Raw genomic sequence first — 17,452 nt, forward strand, 5'->3', positions numbered from 1 at the left:
AGATTAGAGCATGTCATAGGTATTAAAGGCACTGCGCTGCGGTGGTTTGAATCATATTTATCTAATAGATTACAATTTGTTCATGTAAATGGGTAGTCTTCTTCACAGACTAATGTTAATTATGGAGTTCCACAAGGTTCTGTGCTAGGACCAATTTTATTCACTTTATACATGCTTCCCTTAGGCAGTATTATTAGAAAGCATTGCTTAAATTTTCATTGTTACGCAGATGATACCCAGCTTTATCTATCCATGAAGCCAGAGGACACACACCAATTAGTTAAACTGCAGGAATGTCTTACAGACATAAAGACATGGATGACTTCTAATTTCCTGCTTTTAAATTCAGATAAAACTGAAGTTATTGTACTTGGCCCCATAAATCTTAGAAACATGGTATGTAACCAGATCCTTACTCTGGATGGCATTTCCCTGACCTAGTAATACTGTGAGAAATCTTGGAGTCATTTTTGATCAGGATATGTCCTTCAATGCGCATATTAAGCAAATATGTAGGACTTCTTTTTTTACATTTGCGCAATATCTCTAAAATTAGAAAGGTCTTGTCTCAGAGTGATGCAGAAAAACTAATTCATGCATTTATTTCCTCTAGGCTGGACTATTGTAATTCATTATTATCAGGTTGTCCTAAAAGTTCCCTGAAAAGCCTTCAGTTAATTCAAAATGCTGCAGCTAGAGTACTGACGGGGACTAGAAGGAGAGAGCATATTTCACCCATATTGGCTTCTTTTCATTGGCTTCCTGTTAATTCTAGAATAGAATTCAAAATTCTTCTTCTTATTTATAAGGTTTTGAATAATCAGGTCCCATTTTATTTTAGGGACCTCTTAGTACCATATCACCCCAATAGAGCATTTCGCTCTCAGACTGCAGGCTTACTTGTAGTTCCTAGGGTTTTTAAGAGTAGAATGGGAGGCAGAGCCTTCAGCTTTCAGGCTCCTCTCCTGTGGAACCAGCTCCCAATTCGGATCAGGGAGACAGACACCCTCTTTACTTTTAAGATTAGGCTTAAAACTTTCCTTTTTGCTAAAGCTTATAGTTCGGGCTGGATCAGGTGACCCTGAACCATCCCTTAGTTATGCTGCTATAGACTTAGACTGCTGGGGGGTTCCCATGATGCACTGAGTGTTTCTTTCTCTTTTTGCTCTGTATGCACCACTCTGCATTTAATCATTAGTGATTGATCTCCGCTGTCTTCCACAGCATGTCTTTTTTCTGATTCTCTCCCCTCAGCCCCAACCAGTCCCAGCAGAAGACTGCCCCTCCCTGAGCCTGGTTCTGCTGGAGGTTTCTTCTTGTTAAAAAGGAGTTTTTCCTTCCCACTGTCGCCAAGTGCTTGCTCACAGGGGGTGGTTTTGACCGTTGGGGTTTTTCTGTAATTATTGTATGGCTTTTGCCCTGCAATATAAAGCACCTTGGGGCAACTGTTGTGATTTGGCGCTATATAAATAAAATTGATTTGATTTGATTTAAGTTTAATATAGTGTAGTTATAACAGTGTACAGTTTAAGTTTAATATAGTTTAGTTATAACAGAGTGTACAATTCATGTACACAGTAATTCGCATACATCAGTAATTGTATTTGTGAGAGCGCTGTGATGGAAACTGTTGACTTTCCAGAATCGCCGACACTCTTATCTCTGTGTGACTGTGTGACCTTACACTCACAGTACACACTGTGCAAATACCAAAATGGTGTTGGACACGCCTCAAATGCGCTTTAGACCATGCACTATGTCTGGCAGGTTTACCTGCCTTAGCCATAACAAGTAAACCTGAAAGTAAAATAAATACATTTATTGTTTAACTTTTGTTGTTGTAAAAGAGGAGAATATGAGTTTGTTTATGAATGTGTCTTTTTTGTTTGTTCATGAGTGTGTTGTTTGTGTGTTTATAAGCATGTATTGTGGAGTCCTCTTACATCCTGCTCTGTAATGATGGGCGAGCTGCTGTTTAGTAAAATACAACACGTGGACAAATAACATTTTTATTTTCCTGCTGTATAGCAACGCTGCAGAATGCCATGCCGTTTCCACACGCTTTGGGGTTTTGTACCGACATGTTTAAATGTTGCAGAAATTCCGACGGTGTCCGGGTGAAGAGGTGCTGTTGAGGCTGAATGTTGTGAAAATAAGTCTGTTTGGTGACTAAAACGGTCTTTTTCCTGCTGTTTTGCTTTGATCAGGTGAAGCAGCTGCCACCTAATTCTGCCATTGAGGAACTTAAAGGAATTATGGTAAAGTGATTTTTATGTACATCAGTAAACTGTCTTCACATTCACAGTCTGATCTTTGCTCCTGCTCTTCTAGTGGGACACATTTAGATAATTAACTCAAATATTTACTTACTACTCACATGACTTTGAAAATAGTCATGATCATATGTAGTCTGGAGCTGTTTATTTTCAAAACTTCTTAGTGTTCAACACTGGAGAACATTTGCGATCAGACTTGTTTCATGTCTGTTCACATTGCCATTTATGAAAACATGGGCTCACTACCCACAGGGGGAACTGCTGGAGTCGGGTGCGCTGTCCCATGGGTGGCAGTGAAAGTCGAGGGCCTCGACTGACCAGACCCAGGCGACAGAGACTAGCACTGGAGGCTTAGAATGTCACCTTGCTGTGGGGGAAGGAGCTAGAGCTTGTGTAGGAGTTTGAGCGTTACCTGTTCAATCTGGTGGGCCTCGCCTCCACGCACAGCCTCAGCTCTGGAACCACTCTCCCTGATAGGAGTTGGACCTTATTCATCTCTGGAGTAGCCCAGGATATGAGGTGTGTGTTGGGATACTCATGAGTCCCCGGCTGAACATCGTTACATTGGCATTTACCCCAGTAGATGAGAGGGTTGCCTCCCTGCGCCTTGGGTGGTGGGGGGGGGACTCTGACTGTTGCTTGTGCGTATGCATCGAACAGCAGTATGGAGTATTCGGCCTTCTTGGAGTCACTGAATGGAGTCCTGAATGGGGCTCCAGTGAGGGACCCTATTGTTCTGCCAGGGGACTTCAACACACACATGGATAATGACAGAGACACCTGGAGAGGCGTGATTGGGAAGAATGATTCCCTGATCTGAACCCAAGTGGCCGATTGTTATTGGACTACTGTGCTAGTCATAGGCTGTCCATAACAAACACCATGTTCAAACATAAGGATGCTCATAAGTGTACATGGTACCAAAGCACCCTAGGGTCAATGATCGATTTTGTGATCGTATTACCTGATCTGAGGCCGCATGTTCTGGACACTTGGTTTAAGACAGGGCCCGAGCTGTCAACTGATCATCTGCTGGTGAGTCGGATCAGAGGGTACGGGTGGACATTGGACAGACCTGGTAAGCCCAAACAGATAATGCAGGTGAACTGTGACTGTCTAGAGGAGCCCACTGTCTGACAGATCTTCAACTCACACCTCCGGCGGAGCTTTTCTGGCATCCCTGTTGAAGTTGGAGAACACTGAACCATAATGGGCAATGTTCAAAAGTTCCATTGGTGAAGCTGCAGCGGGGATCTGTGGCCTGAAGGCCTTAGAAGCCTCAAGAGGTGGCAACCCTTGAACACCGTGTTGGAAATCGGTAGTCAGGGAAGCCGTCCAACTGATGCAGTCCTTCCATTCTATGTTAACTCAGAGGACTCTGGAGGCAGTTGCAAGGTACCGACAGGCCAAAAGGGTGGCATCCTCTACTGTGGGGGAGGCAAACCGGGCGAGTGTGGGAGGAGTTTGGAGTAACCATGGAGAAGGACTTTCGGTTGGCACCAAGGTGCTTCTGGTGGACCGTGAGGGACCTCAGTAGAGGAAAACAGGGAACCACTGGTAAGGTTAGATCTTACACGTGTGAAGCATCTTGAGGCAGCTTTGTTGTGATTTAGTGCTATATAAATGAAATATATTGACTTAAATTTAATTGAAATTGAACCATACAAGCTGTCTACAATAAGTATGAGACTCTGTTGACCTCAAGTGAGGAGGTAATGGAGCACTGGAAGGAACACTTTGAGGAACTTCTGCATCAGACTGGAGCGCCCCGATCTGTCTAGAAATGCTGAAGGCTCTGGGTGTGGAAGGACTGTCTTGGATGAGATGTCTCTTCAACATTGTGTTGAGGTCTGGGACAGTGTCTAAGGAGTGGCAAACCGGGGTGGTGGTCCCCATATTTAAAAGGGGGAACTAGAAAGTGTGTGTCTACTACTATCTACTCCAGGCTGCTGGAAAGGAGGGTTCAGCCGACAGTTAAACCTCAGATTGAAGAGGAACAATGCAGGTTCTGTCCTGACCCTGGAACAAATGACCAGCTCTTCACTCTCACAAGGATCCTGGAGGGTGCCTGGGAGTATGCCTATGCAGTCTACATGTGTTTTACGGACTTGGAGAAGGTGTATGATCGGGTACCCCGGGAGATACTGTGGGAGGTGCTGCGCCAGTATAGAGTGAGGGGGTCCCTTCTCAGAGCCATCCAGTCTCTGTAGCTCACAAAGCGACAGCTGTGTTCGGGTTCTTGGGAGTAAGTCGGACTTGTTTCTGGTGAAGGTTGGCCTCCGCCAGGGCTGTGCCTCGTCACCAATCCTGTTTGCGATATTCATGGACAGGATACAGAGGCGTAGTCGGGGGAGGAGGGTTTTCAGTTTGCTGAGCTTAGGGTGTCATTGCGGTTTTTGCAGATGATGTGGTCCAGATTGCATTTATATAGGACTTTTCCTTCTGCATCAGACACTTAAAGTGCTTTACAATGATGCCTCACATTCACAAAAACACACTCACACACCGATGTCAGGGTGTTGCCATGCAAGGCACTCACTACACACCAGGAGCAACTTGGGGATTAAGGACCTTGCCCAAGGGCCCTTAGTGATTTTGCGGTCAGGCTGGGGTTTGAACCAAGGATCCTCTGGTCTCAAGCTCAATGCTTAACCACTAGACCATCACCTCACACAGGATGTTTTCTAAAATATCAACATTTCATCATTTTTAGAAGTTATTTGTGGACATTTTTGGTGTCACCTACTCTTTAAACACACCATAAAATGAACGCATGTGCTTTCCAGAAAGCTTCCTTGAAAACATTACTTAAATTGAGACATTATTCTAAATGAGCATAAACTTAAAACAAAAATGTCTACATGAAATACTATATGTATGTATATGAAATAGTACGTGCTTCTGACAGCCCTCTAACGTAATACTTTATGTGATTTGGGGAAAAACAAACAAACTATTATTCAGGTTCTACTGTGTAGCAACTGCTCTTCAACATGTTCTTATGCTCTTCAACTTCAGCATTTTTTTGCATCCCCAATCATGTTAAGATGATCTAAAGTAATCACTGTTCTAAAGCCAAAGATGATATCTAGATTGTGTTTGATTGAACTTAAATAGAATGTACAAAAAATGAAAGTTACAGTATTTTAAAGATCGCAAGTTTTAGTGTTACAAATTTATTTCAAACTGCAACTTTGGCAATAATCATTTTATTACATAACATACAACCCCAATTCATGGTCACTCAAACAGGAAAAAACAAAACAAAAAAGATTCAGGAACAAATATCACAAGAACTCAGAAATGGACAAACTGTCATCAGAAACTGTAACGATGGAACCAGGGAAGGAAAGTCAGCACTGGCATCTACAACAGGCATCTGTCTTCATATGTCAGAAATGCAGTGGGCACAGTTCCGATAATCCAATACCAGTTCCGATAATCCAATACCAGATAATTATCAAAGATAGTGTTTTCATTATTGGATTATCTTTTTAGATAACTTTACAAACCATTATCGGACTAATATCTTCCGATACATTTTTGTCTGATAACGTAGTAAACAAAGCTGAACAGCGGCAAACATCTTTAAAATTTGAAATCAGTTGAGCACCTACCTGTTAAAAGTTTCCTAACAGATGTGTAGTACCACCCTCTGCAAACAAAAGAGAGCTGCTTCCAGGAGAGACCACTCTATCTACAGGCAAAGGAGAACTGGTCACAAAAAAAATAATAATTTCCTTTAACACTATACTGACGCTGGCTGTTGTATGGCTGGGGGGCCTGGCTGCCTTTTTGTTTCTGTCTTTTGTTTTTCCTTCCAGGTGGCTTGCATTTGGGACTGAGTGGCTGTGTAGCTGAGTTTATCAGGAGCTCACCCTGATCACCTGCGGCTCGTCAGGACTCACAGCTGTGGTGCATCTACATGGATTGGAACATGGTGGCATTTAAGACTGGAGTACACAGTGTGTATTTGCCAGAGACTCGACCTTCTGACCAGACGGGTGAGATCGTCGTCTCGGGAGCCATCTCATCATCAGTGGATGCAGAGAACGTCCAGGTTTGATGCATGGTCTGTGAAAGAGGAGAGGGTGAGGTCTCACGCTCGTCAGCACACTTCCTGAGGTACGTTAGATTTTGTGACTAACAGTCAGTAGTCACAGTCAGTAAATGTGGTGTCCCTCACACCTTATTATATTGAGCTGTATGTTTGTCGTTTAAATCAGCTTCCGCTACAGTGAGTTTGTGAACTGGATGTTCCATGCCTGCAGGGTGGGAAGCTGATTAGTAATTAAGCCAGGAAGTGTTTGCTGTTTGTGCACCTTTGAGCGTTCTCTCTGTGTGTTGAGTGTGGACTCACATAATGATTCCTTCTTTCACAGACTCGGTTTGTCGCGGCCACCTGGGGGGTGTCGGCGGGGTCCTTGGGTCCGAACCAGTTCTGGCTCCGGACCGTTAGCGCTGCTGGGAGCGCACCGCAATCCACCACGCCAGACCGCGCACTTTTATATTTTTCACAGCACTGTTATGTTCATTAAACTCTGTTATCCTTTGTACCGTGCTCTGCTTATTTTATACTGGGTCCTTCAAACGCTGGTCGGTTCTCCGGGCTGCGTCCGTCACATAACAGCTGGTAATATCACCCAAGTCATCCAGAGGCATACATTTTTAACTTATGGTTCAAATTTTAACCAAACTAATTTTGGATAAGTTATTTAAAATTACTGTCATGTCTGAAATTTTATAAAGTGAAAATATCTGATATATGTTTTAGTTTTAAAGTAATGTGCTAATTTTTAAGGTTTTAGTGAGCACATGCTGTACCCAGCAGTGCATTATGGGTAGGATAGGGTAATCTCAGTATGTTCACGACAGCACAAATGCATTTCAGACAATCTGTTCAGGCTCTACGGACAACAGCATTAAACTCTAGTGCCTAAAACTCTCGTGAATATATTCTCTGGGTTTATAGACGTTATTGTATTTGCGTTTTTTAAATTCCACGCATCTTAAATGTAGCAGACACGGATTATCTGGAATTTTGTTTTGGCACGTTTTCAAGGCCTCTACTGGCCAGTAGTGTACATGGCAGGTCATGGCAGTATTCTTCCTGAAGCTGAGCAGACACTGTATAATATTTTTAATCACAAGTTAAGTTTTTTTCAAACTTAATTTACAAAAACTCTCAATGGGAGACAAAGTTTAAAAACAAAACAACAACAAAAAAAAAAATTACAAGACAGGTCTGCGGTGTTTGCACATGCACAGTGCGAGCGGTTGGATGCTTGTTGCTCTTCAGCAGCAGGATACCCTCATGACGGCCGACCAGAATAATATTAAACAGGTTTGATTTTCATTCGACCATACGATCAGGGATCAGGAGGTGGTCGTGAGATGTTAAACGCAGCTTGTTACTCCATGTACACTACACGATGCAGGACGTGCGATTAACCTGAAACTCGGTCCAAAAAATTCTCGCACGAATGAAAAATCATCTGAAAAAGGGCCAAAACTCGCACAGTGTAACGCCAACATTTATGTGTCAAGACAATATTGAGTGCACGTTTTACATCATCATAAAACGTGTGCACTGCACTAATAAAACGTGCGCACATTCTCTCCACATGCAAAACATTTTGCGATGACACTTCCAGGGCTGCATAAAAATGCCTGTTTTTACAAATAAAAAATGGAATATTTTACAAAAGCACATTTATCTGTAAACACCAACACACGACATATGTCACATTAACGTGTTGGTTTACATAATGAATGACTGAACCAATCAGTGTTTAGCAGAGGCACTTTTACCCAAAATCCTTTGCGATCTGTCTGTGTTTGTTACAAAACCTCAGAATTAGTGCATTATTCAACATTAAAAGATATATGTTATATTTTAACTTTGTACAAATGACAGAATTGACATTAATGGAGTTATTCTATCAGTATTCACACCAAACCATAAGTCAGCATGACTTTATTTTCCAAGACCTCCGCCTGACCGGAGCATTGTGATTGGTAGAGAGCTGGGCTTTGTGGCTGCTCTTAGCTTGCTTCTGTGCTGTAAGCTGTGTAGTAAACTAGAGCTTCCAGCAGGGGGCAGGATGTTCAAACATTGAAGTGCGGGCTCATTGTTTGGGTCTTTTATCGCTTTTGATGCTTCCAAAAGCGATCGTGGTGTTAAAACTCAAATTCAGTTTATTAGTAGTTGCACATGTACCAGAGACAATACTGGAATTTATCGGTTATCTGTAACTTCTGATACATTTTTTGGTGGTTTATCGGTTTATCTTTATCAAAGATAACTTTTCAGTTAGGCAGCACGGTGGCTTAGTGGTTAGCACTGTTGCCTCACAGCGAGACGGTCGTGGGTTCAATTCCCGTGGCCTTTCTGTGTGGAGTTTGCATGTTCTCCCCGTGTTTGCGTGGGTTTCCTCCGGGTGCTCCGGTTTCCTCCCACATCCAAAGACATGCGGGTTAGGTGGATTGGAATCTTTAAAATTGTCCGTAGGTGTGTGTGTGGGTGTGTCTGTGTTTGTTTGTCTATTTGTGGCCCTGCGACAGACTGGCGTCCTGTCCTGGGTGTACCCCGCCTCGCGCTCTATGACTGCTGGGATAGGCTCCAGCCCCCCGCAACCCTTAATTGGACTAAGCAGTAGAAGATGAATGAATGACTGAATGAATGAACTTTTCAGTTATCTGATTATCTGTTATCCAAGTTCATTTTTTGGTTATCTGTGCCCACCACTACAGAAATGTAACAGAGGATGTAAATCTAACATTTATCCACCCAGTCAAATAAGATGATCCCTCTGGTGCTACACCATAGTCAATATGTCTGACGGTTGACAACAGATATAAATAAGTAATAAAATGGTGAGACCAATTTTCACCTTTAAAAATGCAGAACTGTTTTAGGTGGTTTTACAAACATCAAGCTAAATATTTAGCTAAATGCTGAGACAGATATGCACCTTAATAAAAGAGCTAATCATTCCTCCCTAAAAGACATATTAATATAGCATCTAATGACAGACATTTATTCAAATTTGCAATTCATGGATGTTTTGTATAAGAGTTATATTGTAGCCTGCAGTCTTTTGGTGTCAGTTTCAATTGCAATTTCAGGGGCACTTCTAAAATATTTTAAATAATAATAAAATAAGAAAAAATGACTGTTTGTGCAAAATGTTGTCCATTTTTTGGGGGAGGGGGGCTCAGAAGGGGTCTTGCCCGGGGAGTAATTCAGTGCAGAACCGCCACTGCTGCAATCTACTATAAGCAGGTACTTTTAATTTGACAGAGACAATACACATTTCACTCATGGTAGCAGCAACATAACACTTAAATGACTAACCCAATTGAACTACAGAAATACAACAAATCAATAACACGAACAACACTGTTAAACTAACATGAACCACAATAGCAACATTTGAAACCCCAAAACCCCAAACTCTCATAGTGCATCGCAGCACAATGTCCATTGTTTCTGGTTAGCTACAATTGCTAATTTCTCAAAAAAAAATTGTCCTTATCAACTATTCATTTTTGAGGCATTCATCCTTCATACCAAATGGCAAATGTCAGCTCTCCCTGATTTTGCCATGATCAAAGCCATACACATGCATGCACGCACACAGAGGCCACTTCGCTATTATAATATAGATGAATCATTTTTATTTTGATATCATTTACAACAAAAATCATGGATGTGAAAATCCAACTCCTCTGCACCTGGGTAATGGATCAAGTAGTGGACTGCCTGTTGGGGTGAAATATGGTGGGGACCTTGTGTGCCCTGTGGCTATTATGGAATATATGAAGGCCCAATGGAAACCTTGAACTCAAGATGGCTAGCAGAGCTCTGCTGACTGAAGGCATCTTCAACGGCAGATCAGGCGGCGGAGGTGATGGCTTCTAAACCAACAGCTGTGAAGGTGGATGAAGGCTGCAGCAGGTCCCCAGACCCTGATCATCTGGGAGTTCCCAGCCATCAGACCAGGCTAAGGATCTGTTAAGAACCATGTCTTTGTTGGCATGCAACAACATTCCTACATTAAATAAACACACAGTTTTCTCTAAATCAAAGGTCTCAAACTGATGCCAGAAGGGCCAAGATGGTGCAGATTTTCTTTACAACCACCCACTTCACCAGGTGATTTCACTGAGTAACTGATTCTGTCTGCTCAAAGTGATGTTAACAATAAGAATGAACTTTATTTATCCTGAAATAAATTATTTTGCCAGATTGCCTAAACATTAAACAGCAAACATTGTTTTTTTTTTGTTGTTTTTACAATGAGAGCACAACGTGTTTAAAGTTCAGTTATTGTATGCTTATGTATATTTAACTCAAGTTAACCAAGTTAATAGTAACTGAACAAAAGAACTGTTGACTGAACTAAAGTTGTAATAACTTGCTATTTTTGAGTATTTTGATTACCTTGTTTTTTGAATTTCTACCAACCAGCTTACAGAAGTTTACAGTGTGAAATGTGCCTTTAACACCAGCTGTCTGATGGGTACTTGTTGATTTTTGTTGAAACTATCCAGGAAAATTTCAATAGAAACTCCTCCAAACTAAAGCCAAAGAGTCCTTCAGCAAGCTGCGATGACGAGCTACAGAGGATCCTGCTGAGGCGGCGGGATGCAGTGGAGTCCCAACACAACGCCAGTAAGTTTGATCTCAGAATCTTTTTTCTTTCTGAGGGTAAACATCTGTGCAGTTATTTGTGTATGACTGTTGGTGACCAAGGAGCTGGTAGTCAGGTTTCAGGCTGGTTGACAGCATATCAATGTAGTACAAGACGAATAATAAAAATGCCTCTCAGGGTTTAGGTCTTTAAAACCTCTGATTAGAGTGTCTGTCACATGCAGCTGTGATTTTGTGATTGTCAGTTGTTTTAAAGCACATATTTTGTTCAATGAGTTTATAAAACCTTCTATGAGCACATGAACACTGTTTAGCACATATTTTGTTTTCCAGTGAGTTTATAAAACCTTCTATGAGCAAATGAACACTGTTTAGAGTGCCTTAAAATGTATTGTTGTGAAGAAACACTAATGGCATGGTAACTTTGTGCATTTAAGTGAGTTGCACTATTCATCAAAATTGGACAAAAGTCAATGACCCAACAGAACTTGAAGCTGATCGAGCAGCTAAATACGGTGGACAGTTTACTGAATCATGAAGTAAACTTTGAGCAGTTTATCAGCTGCCCAAAGCAAACAAAGGCTGCCCTTCGACACTGCACATTTTTAATCAGTGGGCTTGGTAAATACTGTACTCGCATATCGGAGTACTCGGGCCATTCCATCTGAAATTCTGCCTGAAGAAGGTGTGGGCCGATGCACGAGAATGGCCAGTATTTCCGTATTCAAGGGTCTGAGGGTCTGGGGTGTGCATAAGCCCACCTCCTTTTTTTTCAAAAGTTGGTTAAACACCCACCCAAAATTTAATTATTATTTCTCTAACTAAAGCATGAAGCATGGTGATTGTAAACACCCACCTAAAATAAGTTAATTCCGTGACACCCAACATATTGTAAAAAGCAAATAATCATGATGTTTTTCTCATTTCTTCTGTAACTGACTTGTGATGATGTCATCCATTTAACCTGTATTCTTATTTTGAAAGACTGCAAGAAACAGGAAGTGTTCTGTCTGCAAAATGAGCTCTTTGTCAGCTGATGTCTGCAAAGTTTGTCAGAAGGTTTTGTGCATGTTCAAAACTTTGAGGGAGATCAGACGGAGAGCTTTCCTCCTGCCTGGATGTTAGTATGTGACACCGTTTTGAGTGTGAGAGAGTGAGCACATGCAGCACTTCTGGATTCGAACACGAAGAAAACTGAGTGCAAGTGTTGACAGCGACGCACTGGATGCTCCACTGTTTTCACTGAGAGGCTGATTGGAAAATTATGGCTATTTTATCTTAACGAGGAGGAAAAAATGGACAGGAACAAAATAAATATTTAAGTTCAGAGACGCCTGGATTTAAACAGGTAGGAACTTTTGAAGGTTCCATGACAGCCAACATTTTCTGCTTTAAAATAAACACTGTAAAATGTTTCAGTGAAGTAAATTATTACATCCACCAAGGACGTAATAAAATCATCAGCATTTATGTCCGCCAAAGACGTAATGAAATCATCTGCGTTTATTTCTTTATTTATTTGTCTGTCTGTCTGGCCATCTGTCTTTCTTTTAGGAAGATTACGTCAAAACTACTGCATGGATTTTGACAAAATTTTCACCACAGATAAATGTTAGGCCATGGAATACTCCATTAAATTTTGGAGGTGATCCAGATCCAGGTGTGGATTCTGGATCAAGTTTTCACTTTATATAGGCTTTGAAGGATTACATCAAAACTACTTCACGGATTCTTACCAAATTTGCACCACAGCTAGATATGAAACATGGAAGACTCCACTGAATTTTCGAGGTGATCTGGATCTGGATTGGCGGACGTCAGAAATCTCTGATTGGTTTTATTGTCCATGTGGTTAATATTAGCAAACTGACCGTGCATATCACGTCACGTCAGGTTTTTTTTTGCTGCATTGATTATAAAGGGCCAGCCATCAGCTGACAAGGAACGCATTTAATAAATGACAGAAGGATTGGGGGATAAAAAAAAACCCACACAGACAGGTGATTTATTCTTAACACTGTCATTGTCACTGTCCATGTCCATGTACAAAGCAACAATAAAACAGCTGCCATGCAGGTTAAACCAGCGCAGCAGCCATTTTAACCTGCATGTCAACTGTTAATTTTTTTTCTTCAATGTTAATTCTCTTTAAAAAGTTCCTTGTAGAGATTGACCATTTTATGACATTTGGGAGAGTCTATAAGGTTAATACTGCTTATATATTTTTCAAATTCAGCCAGAGGTCCATGTAAATTGGGGATTCTTTTCAATACTCTGCATTTATGAATATGGATGATCAGATATATGTGATCAGATTTGTGATATTTCAATTCCATGTTCACAGTGGTAGTAAAACAGCTGAGCTGCACTTTAAAGCAGTGTGCTGCACACTCACACACACACACATCCACAGACTCTCTCAAAGTACAATAAAAAGTTTACTTTCATTGAAAGCTCCACTAAAAGGAACACAAAGGAAAAGATGAAAAAAAAAATAACATGCCACTCACACAGTTGTAAAGATTTCCAAATAGAAAGTCCACAACATCAAAGAAGCCCCTACGCACGCATCGCGATTGCGCAATCACCAGCCAAGGAAAGGGTCCAAAGTCTGGGTCTTTTATTGAAGCTTAGGGCTAGTGGCCGGCAATCACCTTAGTAGTTCTTCTTTTTTTCTTGTTGCTTAATGCCGACAAATTATACTGTATTTGTTGTCTTTCTGATGCCTGATTGTTTTTTTTTATCTCTGTTTGAGGTGCGGCTCCCTCCAGAGATGGGTGTGGTGTCTTCTTCTGCAAGCCTCCCGTCCTGTGCACCAGCATGGATTCTGAAAATTTTCCAAAGTTTCCTGTATATTCGTATTGTTAATTGTGTCAGTAGCATGTCCCAAGCAGAGGGTCACCCCTTTGAGTCTGGTCTGCTTGAGGTTTCTTCCTCAAATCATCAGAGGGAGTTTTTTTCTTACCACTGTCACTTGTGTGCTTGCTCTAGGGGTTGGTTAGGTTAGACCTTACTTGTGTGAAGCACCTTGAGGCAACTTTGTTGTGATTTGGCGCTATATAAATTAAATAAATTGAATTGAACTTTAGGTTCCAAAATCCAACAGATTCTGAAAAATTACGAGTTTTGGGGTGAAGTGTGTCGTCTCCTCTGTAAATCCGAGCCATCACTTTCAAAGAAAAGCTCAGAAGCTTCATTATGGGACATAACCGCATTCGTTTCGCTTCGTCAGCCATCACAATGTTTCTGTTTTGTTAATATGTACATCACACATTTTCTGGAAATGCACCTGTTAACTCGCTCAGAGACTTACAGTTATGAATAATTTGATGTTGTGTTACTAACTGGGATGTTTAAAAAACATGCAGCATGTCCTGTAAGACTACGAATGCATGTATCAACAATTTCAAGAATTGGGATCAAATGTTTGAACATTTCATACTGATTTTAAATCTGGTGCCAATGATGGCCGCAACTACAACATATACCGTTTGTTAAAGATTGACAAAGATAGATCAAGAAGTTACTATGATGCTTCAAAACACTCCCCAATTTCCTATTTGGGATTGAGTGGGAAGGTACAGTGCACTGTGGAATAGCCCCTAACCTCCATTAAAGAAAATGACATCTTTTTGTGTCCTCGTGCAGGTCTCACTGCCATCGTATCTCCACCAGTGTGAAGGAAGGACGTCAGAGTGCTCGTGGACTGGCCAGGATGACCTATCATTTTAGCATGTGTAGAATTTTTGGGATTAATCTTTGTCATCAGAAGATGGCCAGAGATTGTTGGTTCACATTCATGTCCATTTTCTACAAGGATCATAAATGATTTGAATTTGACCAAAATCAATGTGCTTTCTTAAGGATTTATTCTTTATTTTTCATGCTTTTATTTAATGATTTCTTCTGACAACAAAGAATGGTCATCTGGGTTTTAGAGCCTTGAGGGTTTTTTGTTTGTTTTTTTCAGAGAGAATTACATCTTGAAATTGTTATTTCTAGACTGGGATTTAACCCTGTAACCTCCTGGTTAGCAATTACACACTGCAATGTAGATTTGCTTACTGTTGTCCCCTTAGGGTAGTATCTCATTGGGCTGCGGCTCGTGGAGAGTAGGCGGAGACCAGAAATTGCACCAGAACAGATGACATCTTTTACATGTGGCATGTCACTGAATTGGTCTGTAATAATCAATAAATATTAATTAATAATAAATAATAATAAAAAAATACAAGAAGGAAATTGGACAGCTAGCCACTCGCGGACGTGTGAATAGCCGGGCCGCGCATCAAACTTCATGGTCAGGCAGGACATGTGGGCTCTGTGATCCTTTGGAAGCACTCCGATAAAAATAAAATAAAATAATGAACCCGGGGCGCTGGTGTTGTCCGCATCCCCCACACACTCTGTCCATGCCTGCACAAAGAATCCAAGCCTTAAATGTATTTCTGAGGTCGTTAATAAAAATAAAAGAATGAAGCCAGAGCGCTGGTGTTGTCCTGATCCGCTGCACAGGTGACATCCAGCACACTGTCCATGCGTGCACGGGGGGGCCATCGCCAGCAGCATTAAACTTGTTTCCACTGCTGTCCTCAGCAAGAAATAGAGGAAAACACAATAAATCCAGTTCAGTTCATGGACAGACAGGACGTGTCCAGCCTGCTGACGCATGTGCACGGCAGGTGGGTGCCAGTCAGATTGCAGAGCTCGGTGACTGGAAGATGCTGGATTTGTTCGGCCGTTTAAAGAGGTACTGTTCCTCTTTGATCATATACGGGTTCTTTTAGAAAAGTATCTGACCTTTTTATTTTTTGCAATAACCTTATGGATTTGAATCACGTGTGATTGCATCAGCCAAGCTTGAACCTTCGTGCTGATGCGTGAGTTTTTTCACGCCTGTCGGTTGCGTCATTCGCCAGTGAGCAGGCTTTGAGTGAGCACTGGTCCTCCCCCCTCATCGGATTTTCATTGTGAGGAAAATGTCTGAACGGCTGGAGCAGTGCTGCATCAAATTTTTCCAGAAACTGTGAGAGACAGCCAGGTGGACACCATTCGGAAAATTCAGATGGCTTTTAGGGCCGATTTTATCGGCATCACACAGATTAAGGAGAGTTACGGCCGGTTTAAAGACGGCGCACAATGGCGGAGGGTGCGCCGCGCTCCAAGTGCAATCGACAGGCTGAAACGACCAGATCATTTCCAAACTGAATGCTGTGTTGATCCGGGACGTCGTCTGACTACCAGAGAAATGGCAGAAAAGGTGGACATCAACACTTTCCCGACACATTCCACTGTTAAAGGAGATTTTGTCATGAAAACAGGAGCGGAGGAATTTGCCACGGAGCCGCTAATGGCGCGGAACGAAAGCACCTCCGTGTTGGTCTCACAGGACATGTGACATGCCCAGATCTTTGACAGTTTCTCAGATACTCACTAGACTAAAAAGCCACCCAAAGCCATCTGAATCTTCCGAATGGTGGAAGAGCTGGGCATGTCCCATGAGACTTCCAACACGGAGGTGCTTTTTGTTCTGCACCATTACGCGGCTCCGTCCTGACGTGCGAATTCCACTGCATGTCTTTCATTACAAAATCTCCTGTAACAGTGTAATGTGCCGAAAAAGTGCTATGTCCACCTCTCTTGCTATTTCTCTGGTAGTCAGACGACGTCCCGGATCAACACAGCCTTCACTTTGGAAATGATCTGGTCGTTTCAGCCTGTCGATGGCCGCTCTAAGTGCGGTGCGCCCTCAGCCGCTGTGGGCCGTCTTTAATCTGGTTGTAATGCTCCTTAATCTGTGTGATGCCCATAAGATCTTCACCGAAAGCCATCTGAATTTTCCGAATGGTTTCCACCTGGCTGTCTCTCACAGTTTCTGAAAAAATTTTGATGCAGCAAAGTGGCAGTCACTCAGCCATTTTCCTGACAATAAAAATCCGCAGAGGGGGCTGGACCACTCCTCCCACAAAGCGTGCTCACAGGCGAATGACGCAACCGACAGGCGTGAAAAAACTCACGCATGCGCATGAAGGTTCAAGCTTGGCTGATGCAATCACACGTGATTCAAATCCATATAGTTTTTGCAAAAAATAAAAACGTCGGATACTTTTCTAACAGACCTCGTAAAAGGTCAAGTGTGCGTCATCCCCTCACAAGTTGTCCCATATGTTGTGCACATTCTGATTTGCAGAGACTACATGGTGAGGGGTACAAGGTGCCCACCTTACTATTTGACAAGGAAGTTTGTCAAGCAAACTTTTTGGTCTGTTCAAAAATCACGCAACACACGGGCACCATCCTGCAACGCAGGCAAGGGGATGTGAATGTCTGTAAATGCTGCGAAGTTGCCCTTACTGACGCAGGACTTTTGTCTACACATTTTATTTTCATCATCTGAGTGAAAGAGCAGTTTTTTTTATCTTCAAAAATAAAGTGTGAAAAAAAATTGTGTCATATTGAAATCATTCATTCATTCATTTTCTGCCACTTATCTGGGTTCAGGTCTAGATGGCAGCAGACC

General features: G+C 41.9%; 1 protein-coding gene across 1 annotated transcript in view; it reads left to right on the forward strand.

The window, feature by feature from the left end:
- The window catches only part of shtn1 (shootin 1), a 244,496-nt gene extending 228,674 nt beyond the window's left edge, over window positions 1-15,822 (forward strand). The window contains exons 14-16 of the mRNA XM_034184229.1: window positions 2,208-2,258; window positions 10,833-10,953; window positions 14,581-15,822. Of these exons, the coding sequence (XP_034040120.1) occupies window positions 2,208-2,258; window positions 10,833-10,953; window positions 14,581-14,612 (204 nt within the window). The 3' untranslated portion in view covers window positions 14,613-15,822. The remainder of the gene's footprint in view (window positions 1-2,207; window positions 2,259-10,832; window positions 10,954-14,580) is intronic.
- The last annotated feature ends 1,630 nt before the right edge of the window (window positions 15,823-17,452 follow it).

The sequence above is a fragment of the Thalassophryne amazonica genome, chromosome 13 (genome assembly GCF_902500255.1).
Source record: "Thalassophryne amazonica chromosome 13, fThaAma1.1, whole genome shotgun sequence".
In the NCBI taxonomy this organism is placed as follows: Eukaryota; Metazoa; Chordata; class Actinopteri; order Batrachoidiformes; family Batrachoididae; genus Thalassophryne; species Thalassophryne amazonica.